Source organism: Rattus norvegicus, chromosome 2 (genome assembly GCF_036323735.1).
Source record: "Rattus norvegicus strain BN/NHsdMcwi chromosome 2, GRCr8, whole genome shotgun sequence".
NCBI classification, from domain to species: Eukaryota; Metazoa; Chordata; class Mammalia; order Rodentia; family Muridae; genus Rattus; species Rattus norvegicus.
In genome coordinates, this window is record NC_086020.1 from 8,887,557 (window position 1) to 8,907,601 (window position 20,045).

The 20,045-nt window shown below is 37.8% G+C and overlaps 1 protein-coding gene across 17 annotated transcripts in view; it reads left to right on the top strand.

Moving 5' to 3' along the window:
- The window catches only part of Kiaa0825 (KIAA0825 homolog), a 561,052-nt gene that overhangs the window by 281,300 nt on the left and 259,707 nt on the right, over nt 1–20,045 (top strand). For 5 of the 17 annotated variants that reach the window (XM_017591156.3, XM_063281464.1, XM_063281461.1 and 2 more), the window contains one exon: nt 12,682–18,365. The exons of the other annotated variants lie outside the window; for them this stretch is intronic. In XM_017591156.3, coding sequence (XP_017446645.1) covers nt 12,682–12,712 — 31 coding nt within the window. In that variant the 3' untranslated portion in view covers nt 12,713–18,365. Of the gene's footprint in view, nt 1–12,681; nt 18,366–20,045 lie in introns of those variants that run through there. 17 annotated transcript variants of the gene reach the window in all.

Sequence of the window (20,045 nt, forward strand, 5' to 3'; positions counted from 1 at the left end):
ATCCCCATTTCCAGGTTCAACAAGCCCCCAGGACCAAGCACCTCCCCTCCCATTGATGCTGGATAAACAGTCCTCTGCTAGATATGTAGGGTTTGGTTACTTGATATTGTTCTTTCTGTAGAGTTGCAATCCTCTTTAGCTCCTTCAGACTTCCCTATATCTTCTATTGTAGTTCCAGGCTCAGTCCTATGGTTGGTTGTAAATGTCTGCATCTGTCTTAGGTGCTGGCAGAGTCTCTCAGAGGATAGCGCTACTGGGCTCCTGATGCAAGCACTTATTGGCATCAGCTATAGTGTCAGGATTTGGTATCTGCAGATGGATGGAATGGATCCCAAGATTTTTTGTTCCTGCATTTCCTTTAGACAGAAACAATTCTGCATTTCCTTTAGACAGAAATAAAAATTTTTAGATGGGTAAGAGGCCCCTTCCCTCAACTAAGGGCCATGCCTTCTACTTGGTGAGTCTCTTAGGTTTCTATCTCCCCTCTGTTGGGTATTTCAGCTGTCATTCCTATTGGATCCTAGGAGTCTTTTGCTTCCTTGGTGTCTAGAACTTTCTAGTAGTTCCCCCAAAATTCCCATCTCTGCTACATATTTCTATTCATTATGCTGGCCCTCTGGACTTCTCTCTTGTCTTCTAATACCTGAACTTCCCTCTCTTCCCGCCTCCCCTTTCCCTCCCAGGATCCTCCTTCCCTCTGCCTCGAGTGATTATTTTGTGCCCCTACTAAGTGGGATTGAAGCTTCCACACTTTGACCTTCCATCTTGTTAAGCTTCATATGCTTTGTGAGTTGTATCGTGGATGTTCTGAGCTTTTAAACTAATATCCACTTGGTGAGTACATACAATTTATGTCCTTTTGGACTGGGCTACCCCACTCAAGATGATATTTTCTAGTTCCATCCATTTGCCTGCAAAATTCATGGAGCCATTGTTTTTATTAGCTAAGTAGTACTCCATTGTGTAGATGTACCACATTTTCTGTATCCATTCCTCTGTTGAAGGGCATCTGGGTTCTTTCCAGCTTCTGGCTATTATACATAAGGCTGCGATGAACATAGTGGAGCACGTGTCCCTATTATATGTTGGAGTGTCTTTTGGATGTATTCCCAGGAGTGTTTTGGACATTTTCTTATGTCCTGTATTTCCTATTTTGGGTTAGGAATTTTTATGCTTTCTATTTTTTTGACTGTGGCATCGATATGGTATCTTCTACACCTGAGATTGCCTCTTCTATCTCTTGTACTCTGTTGGTGATACTTGCATCTGTAGCTTCTGACTTTTTACCTAGATATTCCATATTTGTGATTTCTCTATTGTTTCTACTTCCATTTTTAGTTCTTGGAAAGCTTTTTCAATTCCTTCACCTTTTTGATTGTTTTCCTATATTTCTTTGGGGGATTTATTTGTTTCCTCTTTAAGGGCTTCTACCTGTTTACCTGTGCTCTCCTGTATTTCTTTAAGTGAATTGTTTATATCCTCCTTAAAGGTCTCTATTACCTTCACGAGAAGGGATTTTAGTTTCAGCGTCATTCCTTTCAGGTGTATTGGGATATTCATGGCTTGCCCTGGTGGAAGAACTGGGTTCTCAAGGTGTCAAATTATATTCGCTTCTGTTACTTTTGATCTTATACTTGCCTCTTGACATCTGGTTATCTCTGTTGTTAGCTGACCTGGGTGTCTCTGTTGGAGCCTGCATCCTGAGGTGTCTGTGGTCCTAGCTGCAGCCAATCTCCTGGGAGATTTACTGACTATTGCCTTGGCTGCAGCAGATCTTCAGGGAGCCCTGCAGACTGTGCAGTGTTGGAAGAGAGGGGCAGACAGGCTGATTTGCCCAAGTAGGTGCCGACCAGAGTGCAACCACAGCTTTTGGAATAAAACAATGACAATGTGAGCATGTTGGCAATGCTGATCAAAGTTCATTAATTCAACAAATATGTATAGTGTGCGTAATAAATATAAGAGACCATATTAGGACATAAACAGTTAACAATGGAAGTAGTGTCTTAGGAAAATTGATTTACACAGTTGCAGATTTCCAGTCATTCTCATGGCCACCTCGCCATCTCTCCTGACTCTCCCTATACCTGATCCTAAATGCTGACATTCTCTTCCATGTAACATTATTTCTTTCAAAGCCTATATTTTTTTTATTTTTAACATTATAATTGGATATTTTATGTATTTACATTTCAAATGTTATCCTCTTCCCTCCCTCTCCTATTCCTCCTCCCCCTGCTCCTATGAACATTCTCCCATTCCCACCTACCCACATCCACATCAACACCATGGCATTCTCCTACAATGGAAAAATGAGCCTTCATAGTACCAAGGGCTTCCCCTCCTACTGATGCTAGATAATGCCATCCTCTACTACATATGTGACTGGATCCATGGGTCCCTCCGTATGTATACCCTTTGGTTGGTGGTTTAGTTCCCGGGAGCTCTGGGGGGTCTGGTTGGTGGATATTATTGTTCTTCCTATGGGATTGCAAACCCATCAGCCCCTTCAGTCCTTTCTCTATCTCCTACAATGAGGAGTGCTCATTCTGATGGTTAATTGCAAACATCTGTATCAGTAAAGGCTCTTGCAGAGCCTCTCAGGAGACCTCCATATCAGGCTCCTGTCAGCAAGCACATCTTGGACTCAGTGGTAAGTGGCTGGATTTGCTGGGATGGATCCCCAGGTAGGACAGTCTCTGGATGGCCTTTCCTACAGTTCCTGTTCCACTCTTTGTCCAAGTATTTCTTCCCATATTTTGTTCTTTCTTCTAAAAAGGACTGATGCATCCATATTTTGGTCTTCCTTCTTCTTAAGCTTCATATGATCTGTAAATTGTATCTTGGGTATTCCAAGCTTTTGGGTTAATATCCACTTATCAGTGAGTGCATAACATGTGTGTCCATTTGTGACTGGGTCACCTCACTCAGGATGATATTTTCTAGTTCCATCCATTTGCCTAAGAATTTCATGAAGTCACTGATTTAATAGCTGAGTGATATTCTAGTGTGTAAATGTACAACATTTTCTATATCCATTCCTCTGTTGAAGAACATCTGGGTTCTTTCCAGCTTCTGGCTATTATAAATAAGGCTGCTAAGAACATAATGGAGCACGTGTCCTTGTTATATGTTGGAGCATCTTTTGGATATATACCCAGTGGTGGTATAGCTGGGTACTCAGGTAGCACTATGTCCAGTTTTCTGAGGAACCACCAGACTGCTTTCCAGAATGGTTATACCAGCTTGCAACAATGGAGGAGTGTTTGACTTTCTCCACATCCTCACCAGTATCTGCTGTCACCTGAGTTTTTGATCTTAGCAATTTTGACTGGTATGAGGTGTAATATCAGGGTGGTTTTGATTTGTATTTCCTTGATGATTAAGGATGTTTAACATTTCTTTAGGTGTTTCTTGGTCATTTGATATTCCTCAGTTGGGAATTCCTTGTTTAGATCTGTACCCCAGTTTTTAATAGGATAATTTGGTTCTCTGGAGTCTAACTACTTGTGTTCTTTGCATATATTAGATATTAGCTATCTATTGGACATAAGATTGGTAAAGATTTTTTTCCCAGTCTGTTGATGTTTTGTCCTATTGACAGTGTTCTTTGCCTTACAGACCTTTTGCAATTTTATGAGGTCCCATTTGTCAACTCTTGATCTTAGAGCATAAGCCATTGGTGTTCTGTTAAGTAAAATTTCCCCTGTGGCTATGTGTTCAAGGCTCTTCCCCACTTTCTCTTCTATTAGTTTCATTGTATCTGGTTTGATGTGGATGTCTTTGATCCACTTGGATTTGAGCTTTGTTTAAGGAGATGAGAATGTGTTGATTGCATTCATTTACATACCAACCTCCAGTTGCACCAGCACCATTTGTTGAAAATGTTATCTTTTCCCCACTGGATGGTTTTAGCTCCTTTGTCAAAGACCAAGCGACCATAAGAGTGTAGGTTCATTTCTGGGTTTTCAATTCTATTCCATGGATCTATCTGACTGTCTCTGTACCAATACCATACAGTTTTTATTAAGATTGCTCTGTAATACAGCTTGAGGTCAGGAATGGTGATTCCCTCAGAGATTCTTTTATTTTTGAGATAGTATTTGCTATCCTGTGGGGTTTTGTTTGTTTGTTTGTTTGCTATTCCAAATAACTCTGTGAAGAATTGAGTTGGAATTTTGATGGGAATTACATTGACTCTGTAGATTGCTTTTGGCAAGAAAGCCATTATTATTATATTAATCCTACCAATCCATGAGCCTGGGAGATCTTTCCATCTTCTGAGATCTTGTTTGATTTCTTCTTTTTTTTTCCTCCATCTTTATTAACTTGGGTTATTTACATTTATCTTATTTACATTTCAATTATTATTCCCTTTCCCAGTTTCCGGGTCAACATCCTCCTAACCCCTTCCCTTCTATATGGGTGCTCCCCTCCCCATCCTCCCCCATTGCCACCCTCCCCCCAACAATCATGTTCACTGGGGGTTCAGTCTTGGCAGGACCAAGGGCTTCCCCTTCCACTGGTGCTCTTACTAGGCTATTCATTGCTACCCACGAGGTCAGAGCCCAGGGTCAGTCCATGTATAGTCTTTAGGTAGTGGCTTAGTCCCTGGAAGCTCTGGTTGCTTGGCATTGTTGTTCATAAGGGGTCTCGAGCCCCATCAAGCTCTTCCAGTTCTTTCTCTGATTCCTTCAACAGGGGTGCCCTTCTCAGTTCAGTGGTTTGCTGCTAGGATTTACCTCTGTATTTGAAATGCTCTGGCTGAACCTCTCAGGAGACAGCTATTATCAGGCTCCTGTCAGTATGCATTTCTTGGCTTCATCAATATTATCTAGTTTTTGTGGCTGTATATAAATGGGCTGCATACGCAGGTGGGGTAGGCTTTATACCCAGGAATGACCATTCCTTCAGTCTCTGTTCCAAACTTTGTCTCCATATCCCTTCCTATGAATATTTTTGTTAATTTTATATCCTTCTACTTTGCTGAAGTTGTTCATGAGCTGAAGGAGTTCTCTGGTGGAATTTTTGGGATCACTAAAGTATATTATCATATCATCTCCAAATAGTGATATTTTGAGTTTTTCCTTTCCAATTTGTGTCCCTTTGACCTCTTTTGTTATTTAATTCCTCTGGGTAGGATTTCAAGTACTATATTAAATAGGTAGAGAGAAAGTGGACAGCCTTGTCTAGCCCTGATTTTAGTGGGATTGCTTCAAGTTTCTCTCCATTTAGTTTGATATTGGCTACTGGTTAGCTGTATATTGCTTTTCCTATGTTTAGTTATGGTCGTTGAATTCCTGATCTTTCCAAGATTCTTATGATGAAGGGGTGTTGAGTTTTGTCAAATGCTTTCTCAGCATCTAAATGAGATGATATGTGGTTTTTTTCTTTGAATTTGTTTATATAGTGGATTACGCTGATGGGTTTCCTTATATTAAACCATTCCTGCATCTCTGGGATGAAGCCTACTTTATCATGGTGAATGATAATTTTGATGTGTTTTTCGATTTGGTTTTCAAGTTTTTTATTGATTATTTTTGCATTGAAATTCATGAGGGAAATTTGTCTGAAGTTCTCTTTCTTTGTAGGGTCTTTGTATGGTTTATGTGTAAGTGTAATTGTGGCTTCCAAGAACAAATTGAGTGATGTTCCTGTGTTTCTATTTGGCGGGATAGTTTGAAGAGTATTGGTATTAAGTCTTTTTTAAAGGTCTCATAGACTCCTACACTAAACCTATCTGGTCCTGGGCTCTTTTTGATCGGCAGACTTTTAATGACTGCTTCTATTTCTTTAGGGGTTATAGAACTGTTTAGATGGTTTATCTGATCCTGATTAAACCTTAGTACCTGTTATCTGTCTAGAAAATTGTCCATTTAATCCAGATTTTCCAGTTTTGTTGAGTATAGGCTTTTGTAGCAGGAGCTGATTTTTTTTTGAATTTCCTCAGTTTCTGTTGTTATGTCTCCCTTTTCATTTCTGATTTTGTTAATTTGGATACTGTCTCTTTGCCCTCTTATTAGTCTGGCTAAGGGTTTGTTGATTTTCTCAAAGAACCAGCTCCAGGTTTTGTTGATATTTTTTGTATAGTTCTTTTTGTTTCTACTTGGTTGATTTCAGCTCGAAGTTTGATTATTTCCTACTGTACACTCTTCTTGGGTGTATTTGTTGAGGCTTTCTTTCTGAATGACTATTATGGTCAATTTTGGGAAGCATCCATGGGATATTTAGAAGGTATATTCTTTTGTGTTTTGATGAAATACTCTGTAGATGTATGTCTAGTCCATTTATTTCATGTCTGATTTATTATTCCTCTCTTTAGTTTTTGACTGGAGGACCTGTCAACTGCTGGGAGTAGGGTATTGAAGTCTCCCACTATTAATGTGTGGTATTCAATGTGCAATTTAAGCTTTGACAATGTTCCTTTTACCAATGTGGGTGCCCTTGTGTTTGGGGCATAGATGTTCAGAATTGAGATGTTATCTTGTTAGATTTTTTTTTCTTTGATGAGTATGAAGTGGCCTTCCCTGTATCTTTTGGTTAATTATTGTTGAAAGTCTGTTCCATTGGATTTTAAGCTGAGCATTTCAGCTTGTTTCTTAGGTCCATTTGCTTGAAAAAACTTTTTCTACCCCTTTGCTCTGTAGTAATGTCTATCTTTATTGCTGAGGTGTGTTTCTTGTATGCAGCAGAATGATTGATCCTGTTTTCACATCTGTTCTTTTAGCCTCTGTCATTTTATTGGGGGAATTGAGTCCGTTGATGTTGAGAGATACTAATGGCCCGTGATTGTTAATTCCTTTTATTTTGATGTTGTATTTGTGTGTGTGTGTGTGTGTGTGTGTGTGTGTGTGTGTGTGTGTTTGCACTTTTCTTGTTGCAGTATGGAATTGCTTATATTCTATGTTTTCTTGGGTGTAGTTATACTTCTTTGATTGCTGTTTTCCTTCTAGTGTTTTCTGAACGGGTGGACTTGTAGATAGATATTGCTTAAATTTGCATTTGTCTTGAAATATCTTGTTTTTTCCATTTATGGTAATTTGGTAGTTTTGGTTGTCATCTGTGGATTTTTAGAGGTTGCAAGATATCTGTCCAGGTTCTTCTAGCTTCTAGATCCTCTGTTTAGAAATTGGGTATAATTGCTATAGGTTTGACTTTGTATGATATCTGGCATTTTCCCTTGCCACCTTTAATACTCTTTCTTTGTTCTGTAGTTTTTGTGTTTTGATTATTATGTGGCATGTGGCAGGAGGATTTTCTTGTCTGGTCCAGGGTAATTGGTGTTCTATAAACTTCTTGTATATTTATTGGCATCTCTTTTTTTTTTTTTTTAAGATTGTGACAGTTTTCTTATCCAATTTTCTTTTTTTTTCTTTTTCTTTTTTTTTTATTAACTTGAGTATTTCTTATCTAAATTTTGAATGTTATTCCCTTTCCCGGTTTCTGGGCAAACATCCCCCTAACACCTCCCCCTCTACCTCTATATGGGTGTTCCCCTCCACATCCTCCCCCATTACCGCCCTCCCCCCAACAATTACGTTCACTCGGGGTTCAGTCTTGGCAGGACCAAGGGCTTCCCCTTCCACTGGTGCTCTTACTGGGCCATTCATTGCTACCTATGAGGTTGGAGCCCAGGGTCAGTCCATGTATAGTCTTTGGGTAGTGGCTTATTCCCTGGAAGCTCTGGTTTGTTGGCGTTGTTGTTCATATGGGGTCTCGAACACCTTCAAGCTCTTCCAGTTCATTCTCTGATTCCTTCAACAGGGGTCCCATTCTCAGTTCAGTGGTTTGCTGCTGGCATTCGCCTATGTATTTGCTGTATTCTTGCTGTGTCTCTCAGGAGAGATCTACATCCGGTTCGTGTTGGCATGCACTTCTTTGCTTCATCCATCTTGTCTAATTGGGTGGCTGTATATGTATGGGCCACATGTGGGACAGGTCCTGAATGGGTGTTCCTTCTGCCTCTGTTTTAATCTTTGCCTCCCTATTCCTGCCAAGGGTATTCTTGTTCCCCTTCTAAAGAAGGAGTGAAGCATTCGCATTTTGATCATCCGTCTTGAGTTTCACGTGTTCTGTGCATCTAGGACAATTCAAGAAATTTGGGCTAATAGCCATTTATCAGTGAGTTCATACCATGTGTGTTCTTCTGTGATTGGGTTACCTCACTCAGGATGATATTTTCCAGTTGCCTCCATTTGCCTATGAATTTCATAAAGTCATTGTTTTTGATAGCTGAGTAATATTCCATTGTGTAGATGTACCACATTTTCTGTATCCATTCCTCTGTTGAAGGGTATCTGGGTTCTTTCCAGCTTCTGGCTATTATAAATAAGGCTGCTTTAAACATTATGGAGCACGTGTCTTTTTTATATGTTGGGGCATCTTTTGGGTATATGCCTACGAGAGGTATAGCTGGGTCCTCAGGTAGTTCAATGTCCAATTTTCTGAGTATCCTCCAGACTGATTTCCAGAATGGTTATATCTGTCGGCAACCCCACCAACAATGGAGGAGTGTTCCTCTTTCTCCACATCCTCACCAGCATTTGTTGTCACCTGAGTTTTTGATCTTAGCCATTCTCACTGGTGTGAGGTGGAATCTCAGGGATGTTTTGATTTGCATTTCCCTTATGACTAAAGATGTTGAACATTTCTTTAGGTGTTTCTCAGCCATTTGACATTCCTCAGCTGTGAATTCTTTGTTTAGCTCTGAACTCCATTTTTTAATAGGGTTATTTGTCTCCCTGCGGTCTAACTTCTTGAGTTCTTTGTATATTTTGGGTATAAGGCCTCTATCTGTTGTAGGATTAGTAAAGATCTTTTCCCAATCTGTTGGCTGCTGTTTTGTCCTAACCACAGTCTCCTTTGCCTTACAGAAGCTTTGCAGTTTTAGGAGATCCCATTTGTCAATTCTTGATCTTAGAGCATAAGCCATTGGTGTTTTGTTCAGGAACTTTTCTCCAGTGCCCATGTGTTCGAGTTGCTTCCCCACTTTTCTTTCTATTAGTTTGAGTGTGTCTGGTTTGATGTGGAGGTCCTTGATCCACTTGGACTTAAGCTTTGTACAGGGTGATAAGCATGGATCGATCTGCATTCTTCTACATGTTGACCTCCAGTTGAACCAGCACCATTTGCTGAAAATGCTACCTTTTTTTCCATTTGATGGTTTTGGCTCCTTTGTCAAAAATCAAGTGACCATAGGTGTGTGGGTTCATTTCTGGGTCTTCAATTCTGTTCCATTGGTCTATCTGTCTGTCTCTGTACCAATACCATGCAGTTTTTATCACTATTGCTCTGTAATACTGCTTGAGTTCAGGGATAGTGATTCCCCCTGAAGTCCTTTTATTGTTGAGGATAGTTTTAGCTATCCTGGGTTTTTTGTTATTCCAGATGAATTTGCAAATTGTTCTGTCTAACTATTTGAAGAATTGGATTGGTATTTTGATGGGGATTGCATTGAATCTGTAGATCGCTTTTGGTAGAATGGGCATTTTTACTATATTAATCCTGCCAATCCATGAGCATGGGAGATCTTTCCATCTTCTGAGGTCTTCTTCAATTTCTTTCTTCAGAGTCTTGAAGTTCTTTTTTTTTTATTTATTTTTTTATTAACTTGAGTATTTCTTATATACATTTCGAGTGTTATTCCCTTTCCCGGTATCCGGGCAAACATCCCCCTCCCCCCTCCCCTTCCTTATGGGTGTTCCCCTCCCAACCCTCCCCCCATTGCCGCCCTCCCCCCACCAGTCTAGTTCACTGGGGGTTGAGTCTTAGCAGGACCCAGGGCTTCCCCTTCCACTGGTGCTCTTACTAGGATATTCATTGCTACCTATGAGGTCAGAGTCCAGGGTCAGTCCATGTATAGTCTTTGGGTAGTGGCTTAGTCCCTGGAAGCTCTGGTTGCTTGGCATTGTTGTACATATGGGGTCTCGAGCCCCTTCAAGCTCTTCCAGTTCTTTCTCTGATTCCTTCAACGGGGGTCCTATTCTCAGTTCAGTGGTTTGCTGCTGGCATTTGCCTCTGTATTTGCTGTATTCTGGCTGTGTCTCTCAGGAGCGATCTACATCCGGCTCCTGTCGGTCTGCACTTCTTTGCTTCATCCATCTTGTCTAATTGGGTGGCTGTATATGTATGGGCCACATGTGGGGCAGACTCTGAATGGGTGTTCCTTCAGTCTCTGTTTTAATCTTTGCCTCTCTCTTCGCTGCCAAGGGTATTCTTGTTCCCCTTTTAAAGAAGGAGTGAAGCATTCACATTTTGATCATCCTTCTTCAGTTTCATGTGTTCTGTGCATCTAGGGTAATTCAAGCATTTGGGCTAATAGCCACTTATCAATGAGTGCAGACCATGTATGTCTTTCTGTGATTGGGTTAGCTCACTCAGGATGATGTTTTCCAGTTCCAACCATTTGCCTACGAATTTCATAAAGTCGTTGTTTTTGATAGCTGAGTAATATTCCATTGTGTAGATGTACCACATTTTCTGTATCCATTCCTCTGTTGAAGGGCATCTGGGTTCTTTCCAGCTTCTGGCTATTATAAATAAGGCTGCAATGAACATAGTGGAGCACGTGTCTTTTTTATATGTTGGGGCATCTTTTGGGTATATACCCACGAGAGGTATAGCTGGATCCTCAGGCAGTTCAATGTCCAATTTTCTGAGGATCCTCCCGACTGATTTCCAGAATGGTTGTACCAGTTTGCAATCCCACCAACAATGGAGGAGTGTTCCTCTTCCTCCACATCCTCGCCAGCATCTGTTGTCCCCTGAGTTTTTGATCTTAGCCATTTTCACTGGTGTGAGGTAAAATCTCAGGGTTGTTTTGATTTGCATTTCCCTTATGACTAAAGATGTTGAACATTTCTTGAGGTGTTTCCCAGCCACTCGGCATTCCTCAGCTGTGAATTCTTTGTTCAGCTCTGAACCCCATTTTTTAATAGGGTTATTTGTTTCCCTGTGGTCTAACTTCTTGAGTTCTCTGTATATTTTGGATATAAGGCCTCTATCTGTTGTAGGATTGGTAAAGATCTTTTCCCAATCTGTTGGTTGCCGTTTTGTGTACAGATCTTTTACTTGCTTGGTTAAAGTCACTCCGAAGTACTTTATATTATTTGGGACTATTATGAAGGGTGTCGTTTCCCTAATTTCTTTCTCGGCTTGTTTCTCTTTTGTGTAGAGGAAGGCTACTGTTTATGAGTTAATTTTATACCCAGCCACTTTGCTGAAGTTGTTTATCAGGTTTAATAGTTCTCTGGTGGAACTTTTGGGATCACTTAAATATACTATCATATCATCTGCAAGTAGTGATATTTTGACTTCTTCTTTTCCAATCTGTATCCCCTTGATCTCCTTTTGTTGTCTGAATGCTCTCGCTAGAATTTAAAGAACTATATTGAATAAGTAGGGAGAGAGTGGGCAGCCTTGTCTAGTCCCTGATTTTAGTGGGATTGCTTCAAGTTTTTCTCCATTTAGTTTAATGTTAGCAACTGGTTTCTATATATGGCTTTTACTATGTTTAGGTATGGGCTTGAATTCCTATTCTTTCCAGGACTTTTATCATGAAGGGGTGTTGAATTTTGTCAAATGCTTTCTCAGCATCTAATGAAATGATCATGTGGTTTTGTTCTTTCAGTTTGTTTATATAATGGTTTTCCTTATATTAAACCATCCCTGCATGCCTGGGATGAAGCCTACTTGATCCTGTTGGATGATTGTTTTGATGTGTTCTTGGATTCGGTTTGCCAGAATTTTATTGTGTATTTTTGCGTCGCTATTCATAAGGGAAATTGGTCTGAAGTTCTCCTTCTTTGTTGGGTCTTTGTGTGGTTTAGGTATAAGAGTAATTGTGGCTTCATAGAAGGAATTTGGTAGCGCTCCATCTGTGTCAATTTTGTGGAATAGTTTGGATAGTATTTCTCCAATTTTCTTAAACAAATTTCTGGTCCATGTTGCTGGTATTCTTCACCTTCTTTTTTTCCTATTAATATTTGGATTGGACATTTCTTATTGGATATTTCAATTTCATATATTGTATCTTCTATGCCTGAAATTCTCTCTTCCATCTCATATATTCTGTTGATGATAGTTGCATCTGTTGTTTCTGTTCTCTTCCCTTGGTTTTATATCTCCAAGATTCCCTCAATTTGTGTTTTCTTTATTGCTTCTATTTCTGTTTTAATGTCTTGAACAGTTTTATTTATTTCCTTCATCTGTTTATTTGTATTTTTCTGTATGTCTTTAAAGGATTTATTCATTTCCTCTTTTAAAACTTCTGTCATTTTTATAAGGCTGGGTTTAATGTCATTTTCTTGTGTTTTGGTTGTGCTGGGTCATCCAGGGATTACTGTAGTAGGGTAGCTGTTTTCTGTAGGTATCATATTTCCCTGGTTTTTGTTGTTTGTGTTCTTTCAAGTGCCTTTAGCCATCTAGACGGTTGTTTTAGTATGTACTGGGAGGGAGACCTAACCTTGATAATGGTGTTATGGTAGGCCTCTGATGGGTATACTTGGGCTGTATGTTTCCAGGTCAGCAGGTGTGAGGAAGGTGTATGGAGAGGTGGCAGAATAATGAGATTCCAAAGGGCCTAGCAGTATGCTCTGGGCACCTGTGAGTGTCCCGTAGGTCTCGAAGGTGGGGAAATGGATGCAAGAAGGAAATCTAACCTCTATGGTTCTGGATTCACAGGTCTGAGGAGGGGAGTGAAGATTTGGCATGATAATGGAGGTTTTTCAAGATAGCAAGCTGCTCAGGGCAGCCGGGGATCTTCCCAGAGGACTCAATAGACAAAGAAGATGGGTGCAGGAAGTCCATGCATGTTTCTAAATTATATTTATGGCTATTTTATTCACTACATGTATTTAATTTTGTTTAGTAATGTAAATTTTTCTTATATTAGATCGCCTTCACTGTCTCCCATAATCAGTGTCTTTTATCTTTAGCTATTCATTTTTATTTTGTTTTCTCAATTTTGTTAAACCTTCATCTATTCTAATTTTCACTGCTTCAAACTTAACAAAATAATTTTAATGAATATGTAGGTAAGATAAAAGATTTCTATTTCTTAGTGTTAGAAACAGAAGACAAAATTACGTTTTGATAATTTTTGCATTACCCCTGAAAGTTGCATATTATTTCTTAGACCTTCCTGCAAATCTGTGTCTAAAAGATCTCAAAATAACAAAATATTCTTTAACATTTAAACTATTTCTTTATATTGTGATGTCTAGTCATGTTTGAAATGTATTTTCCTTTCAATACTTCTACATAGAAAGATTGTTGTTTAATAATATCTTAATTCAAAGTTATTTCTTCAATTTAGTATTTGTGAGTTTGTTCTTACAGTTAAGTTTTCTGGCCTTCATTGCAATGTTTACTGTGCTGCGTGGCATGCATTTGGAGCAAATGAACGCTGTTGGACTAAATGCCACTATCTTACTCAAAATATATTTTTAATGTGAATTCAATTCATCAAGCCATCTAGCAGAACCTGAAATATTGGCAAATACTACAGCAATAAAGGATTGTGTTACTTTATTTTTCTTAGAATTTCTTTTGAAAAATAATGGACGCTAATTTTTTTAATCAGGCTGCTTTCTCAAGTAAGGTTCTTTTAAACATTGACAAAATGATGAATCTTTTCAATTTGTATGATTTACATGGAAAAAGTAGAATAATATTTAAAGATTAATGCCCATGCTTGTTTCAGTTTTAGCCTATATATACCATCAAATGAATTTTTATCCTAAAAGCCGTGCTTATACATCTAATGTAAGACATCTGAGGACTTTACAGCTAACATTTTTATATTTTCCGGAACCTAGAACTCATTTTGTTTTTGTTGTTGAATTTGAAGCTGAGTTCCCTCTTTTGTTCAGATTTTTCTCCAACTCTTGGTCTCAAGTGGCTCCTGGGTCTATGGAAAACAGACATTTCTCATCATGCCTAGTTTTAATATGTTACTTATAAAGAAAATCAGTTGGTTCAATTATGACAAATAAAATGTACTTAAATGTAAATAATAAATGTATGCTTAATAGTTTTTGTAGTGACAATTAAACTTTGTTCAGTTGGAAAGAATCAGAAATAAAATATTATTGTACATGTGGATTATCAGGACCTGTGAGATTGCTCAGTTGGTAAAGTGCTTATTATGACAGCCAAAGACCTGAGGTTATTTGATCTAGTGCAACCTCATAAAATGTTGAGCACGGTGGCATATGTCTGAACTTGGTGTTGGAGAAGTTCTGACAGACAGATTGGATCATCTTTGGAGTTCTTTGGTCAGCCAGTCTAGCCTAATCCTTGAGCACCAAGTCCCAATGAGATATCCCATGATGCCCACGAAAGTGTAACACAACAAAACCTCAAAACACAAGTGTACACAAATGCAGCTCATAAATACATACATACACAGAGAAGGGGGGAGGGGGATGAAAAAGAAAGAAAAGAAAGAAGAGAAAGAAAATCATTTAGAAAACACAAGTTCTTTTCTTAAAAGAAATTTTATTAGATGCCTTACCTTATAGCCAAAATAATACAGATTTATGAAGGCAAATACTTGAAATGATATTTGAAAATAGGGAATCAACACTGTATTTGGCTTTGTTACTGCAAAGTGTGCTACCTGACCAAGACTCAGCATAACTGAAAGTCCCGATGTAAAACACAAGTAATTTTCTTATGCTTAGCAAAGATTTAATGAAGTCTTGACTTCTCAACATGGACAACAAAAGTGCCTGTAGAGAATGTGACAAAAAGATAGAAATGAATTTTTGAATTTTCTTTCCCTTCTTTTCATGCTCAATTGGCTACAGAACAAGAATAAAAATCCAAAGGAAATATTTCTGACCTCTGTATAAAGTAATATTCAAGTCCTATGCTGTCCTGGAAATATAAATAAAGGCAGAACATGTAGGACAAGCCTCAGTGTGACCACATTAATAATTTGCCAAACAACTGAAGAGTGCATAAAGGGATACACCCTGCAATTCAGCCGCTTCTTCCCCTTACTACCACTTACTGAGCCTTAACATGTAACAGTAAAACACTGTTACGTCATCTAAAGCAGTCTCAGTGGAAGGCTCTGTGTAGTATTCCTTAAGTGTGAGAACTATAGGTACCCTCAGATGCAAGTGTTCAGCTTCTGCTTGGAACACTTAGCATATTTCTTTTTTCCCTATGGTTTGAAATGTGTGGGAACATGTGATGAGGGTCCTTTTATATTCAAAATGGGTCAGCTTGTGTCGAGAAAGTGTCTTATTGTCATGATGTCACCACATCTCAAGATTTGTGACCTTTTGCACCATATGGATTCATGGTAGCCCACAACTTAGTTTGCAGGCCAGAGTGCTTTTGTACCCCCGCTAGGGGGAATCAAAGGCTTTTGGACTGGAATTTCAAGTACTGATAGATTTGGAAAAACAAAAGTAATTTTTATATATCCTAAGGACCGCCAGATGTCGCAAAGGCATCATTGATGAAGCGCCGGTTTTCTCCAAAATGTGGCTCTTATATAAGGAATACTATCATTGTGTTTGAGAGTTGCAGAGGCCATAACAGGTCAGTGAAATGTCCTTCAATCATCTGATTTTTACATTCAAGAATGGGCCAAGACGAAAAGACAACCACATATCTGACATTGACATTACTACCATTTAGACAACCAATTCAGTTGCCTCGGTCAGTAGGATCAGCGGGGCCTTTATTGCTTTGAAAAATCACAAAGATGATATAGTTTTTCTTTTTCTTTAATAGTGAAGATTTGGAGCCACAGCCTACCTTTGCTTTAGCTGTAATGGGACCTGCTCAGTGGAGGCATGAGAAAACTTTTGAAGCACTCCCTCCCCCATGAGTGTAAAGCATTTTATGAGATGTACAAAATTATAATAATGAAAGAAGTGGTGCTGAGTGAATTCTGCTGAGCCAAAGTGTACGCATAAATTGGCAGTTTAACAAGTAGAACTTGGAAGCAAGCATTTGATGATTGATTTTTTATTGAGACAGAACAAGCATGATAGTGAGTAAAGTGATTTTCCTTATTGAGAGAAAAATATAGTGTTTTTCAACATGTCTCTAGGATGAATGGAAGTCTTGTCAAAAAAAATGGAGCAACACATAATATCTTTTAAAAGGTGAATTAACATAAGTATATCACTTATTCTATGGAGCAAATTTTATACTTGTCAGTTTTATTCATAATGCCATAAAGTTTATGTTACAAAGGTAAGATTACTACCTTTGTTATGTCCTTTAAAAACTCAGGTATTAACTGAACTGTAAGTAGATTATAAAATATATTCATGTATTCAATGCAGTAATAAAAATTAAGTTCAAAATATGTATTTATGTGTAGATCTTAGGCAAGTCCCTGGTAATTTTAAAGTACTTGAAATACATTATTCAACATGTAACCTGCTGTATATTTGTTTATAATAGGCTCTGCCTGAGAATACAAGAACTGTCAAGATAAAAATAAGAAGCATATATCATTCTAACTTAATTATAATCCATCAAAAATATTTCCATTGTCTATGTTCCAGGATGATAGAGAAACGTTCTTATAAAGACAATTGTAAACTAAAGCTAATTACGATTTGCCAAAGTTAATTGAGGTCATTCATACATAGATTTATAATACTAAAATAACATATGTGTACATATCAACATGTATGCATGCATAATATCTGATTCATAGCTATCTTTTCTGTGGCTCATTTATAGCCACATATGTGAACATTTAAAATAATAAATATGAATTTGTTTATAGAAAGTTCTTTTCAAGATGATTATACATTTTTCTCCTTGTGTTTTCTGACTATAATTTTTAAATCTACTTAGTTGTGGATATATTATTTCCTTTGTTTTAAAATGCATTTAAACCTAAGGGGACATAATCATGCTGGTTTTTGTGGGTTTAAACAGGGGGCATAAAAAAAAACAAAGCAAAAAACAGGAGGCATCCTATGAATCCGTGGTTCCTGTTACATTTGACTGTATATAGCACGGGTCCATGCTCTATGTGAAAGATTATCTGTATTTTATTTTAAGACTTTATGTATATTTAACCTTTAATTTGACTAGCAGGCTGTATGATTTACATAAAAAATAGATCAGCTCTGCATTCACAGAATGCTGTTGGTATGCCATAATCAATCATCTCTAAATGTTAATGGTGTTAAGGAGCAATGAGAGCATATGTCTTCTATCTGCAGGCCTGTGGATTTGTGGAATTACTTGGGATGTCTACCTGCATTAGACCATGGCCTTTGTCTATGGTTAAGAACTAGAGTTTTTGAGTGGTAGATATCATTATAATGAAGTTGTGGAATTAGGTAAGTAGAAGTACTTCAGACACAATCATTTCCTAATAGGCACCTTGATGCCCATGTCATTCCTGCGAGAAAAGTATAATAGACGATACGGCATAGCGATGGGAGTGCTGAGAGTTTGTCTCATTTTCTTTTCACTATGTTTCAATAAAATATGGCTTTCCTTAGTGTTATCCTAATTACACATGTTCACGGTCCCTCAATGAAATAAAAAGTCAACATGTAAAAGGCAGAGAAGTACGGGGAAAATTGGATTTCAATGGTAAGAAGCCTAGTCTGTAATAAGGCCATTTAGCCCCGTCATCGTATCGTTAAAAATGATGCTAACAAAGAATATTTATTGCTATGTAATTGTAGGATTTATTTTTAAGTGCAAATTCTAATTATCAAGGAAACTGCATCCTTTTTATCTGAGAGAAGGATATACTAAATCATAGCAGATTTGGTTATTGGAACTATAATATTGTTACCTTGCTTGAAACACATGGTCTCTCCTGATATACAAGGAAAAAAACTGAATCTATTTCAATAAATTAATAGGGATGAGAATCCAATCTATCCTTCTTTTCAGAGGTTCACATACATTGTAATGAGATGCATTAGGAGTTTTCTTCACTTGAAATCCAAATGAGACCCATTTTGGCTCACACCCTTGACAGTCTCTTTTATATGCGTTGCTGTCTCCTGTTCTTGTGTGGGCCTGGTAAAATGCTTCCTTTGTGAGATGCACAGAGACAATATAATGCCACGAAAGACGAAGGTGTCAAAACACAAAGTTAGAGGCAATCTAATCAATGCCTCCTGATTTAGCCTTTGAAGGCTCTCTTCATTAAAACCCTTTAAAGCTGAGGCTTATCTTGAGGTAGAGCTGTTACTTAATATTTTTCAGTGTCATTCTTTGGACAGTCATTTGTACCTTTTAAATGTATTTTCACTATTCATTGTTTAGTAAATTGGATGTCTTGTTAGCACGGCGGTGGTATGAATGACTTGCATCAAAATGATTGAAGGTAATACTGTACAAATTCTTGGTAAAATTTTCCCTCCCCTTTAATCCTCATCTTTCCCTCCAACAAAATAAAATCTTAATTTATTTTCTTTCTAAGGATCAGGTATAGGATGTGACAATTTACATGCTAGAACTGGACCTTTAGATACTTTTCTATATCCAAAGATCTGCTTGTAAATCTGAAATTAATTCAAGGCAATTAAAATTTCTACTTAATAGGATTTTCTTTCCATCACCATCTTTTTACTAAGTACACCTTTCAAGTTAATTTTCTTTTTGTCTTGAGCTTTTGAGAAAGGAAATGTGAATCACTCTAACCCTCAAAATTCTCTGTATTTAGTCTTTCTTTTTGGTGGGGATATTGGAAGACATAGCCCTGACTAATTTTAGGCAGGTCTGTGAACTTAGGACCTGTGACCATAAAAGACATTCTTTGAAAGGATTTTTTTCCAAAGTGTAAAAAAAAACATATAAAATGGTTTTGAATCTTGAGTTGTCTGGTCCCTTCCCCAGCAGTGTGTTCACATAATAAATAGGCAGCTTATCATTTTGTATATTTCTTCCGTATGAAGATCAGATTGTATTATATGTGGAAACACATAGAAAAGCATTTTGTTAATATTGTCTATGTGTCTGGACTTAGGCCCAGACTTTACAGATATGATATGTGTTGGAAGGCCTTATGTGTACAACAGTGCACAAGCTTTAGATTTGTTTGTGAGTCACAGAATTTGTAATACTTCCTACAAACAGATAGAACAAACACAGGAGCTTTGATCAGAGCAGTCACAAAAGGTTTAAAACAAACTCCAATAAATCAGCAGCTAATTTGCTTTTTAATATGTCCAGCTTAAGCAGAAAAAAAATACAAGAGGCCATTACTACCCTTTCCACCTCAATCTATGGTCATCAGGAAAGATAAATAGCTAAAAATGAGAAAAATAGAAAAGGATAAACATCACAGAATTTATTCTCAGGGTATCTTGAAAATGGAAAAGAATTCAAGCAACTTTGACCTGGTTTTGAAATGAGTGTTGCGGTGACTATGACTGCTCTAGCTTAGTAATTATTTGTGATAGGTTGTGTTTGAGTCCCACATGGATAGAGCTGCAGGCCCAGCCATCTCATTTGCTGGCATACAAACAGATTCTTCCAGGTGCTGAAAATTAAATTTTAATATATTATTTAAATATTAAGAGAATTACTGCCTCAGTAATTTTACTGTTACAGCTGGAACACAAAGCCTGCCTGTAGAATGCAGAGCATTGGCCAATCTAATGTATAGATGTTTATAGTGACTTTAAAACAGTCTTAGCTTATGCATTTGATAGATGGGGATTATAATTGGCCAGCACATTATGTACAGTTACACCTGGCTTAGTTTCTAGCCATTTTGGTATCCTTTACATTAGTCTGATCAATTATTAATAAATGGATTGAGTTGTCTAGCTAAAAAGACACAATGATAGAAAAATTTAAGGTGTTAAATTTGCATGCCTTTACATGTTTGTATTTTTCTGTGTTGAAGGAGTTTTGTTATCTAAATTATTTTGGTTCATTCATTTTTATTTTCCAAAGAGAATAATCTCAAAGTTGTTGAAAATTGGGGTGAAATTAATAAGAATTTAGTCTCGGAGACACTAAAAACAGGATTCATTGCTAGTATGCCTTTTGGATTTTCCGCCTGCTCAAATTATGTAAAAACAATTTAA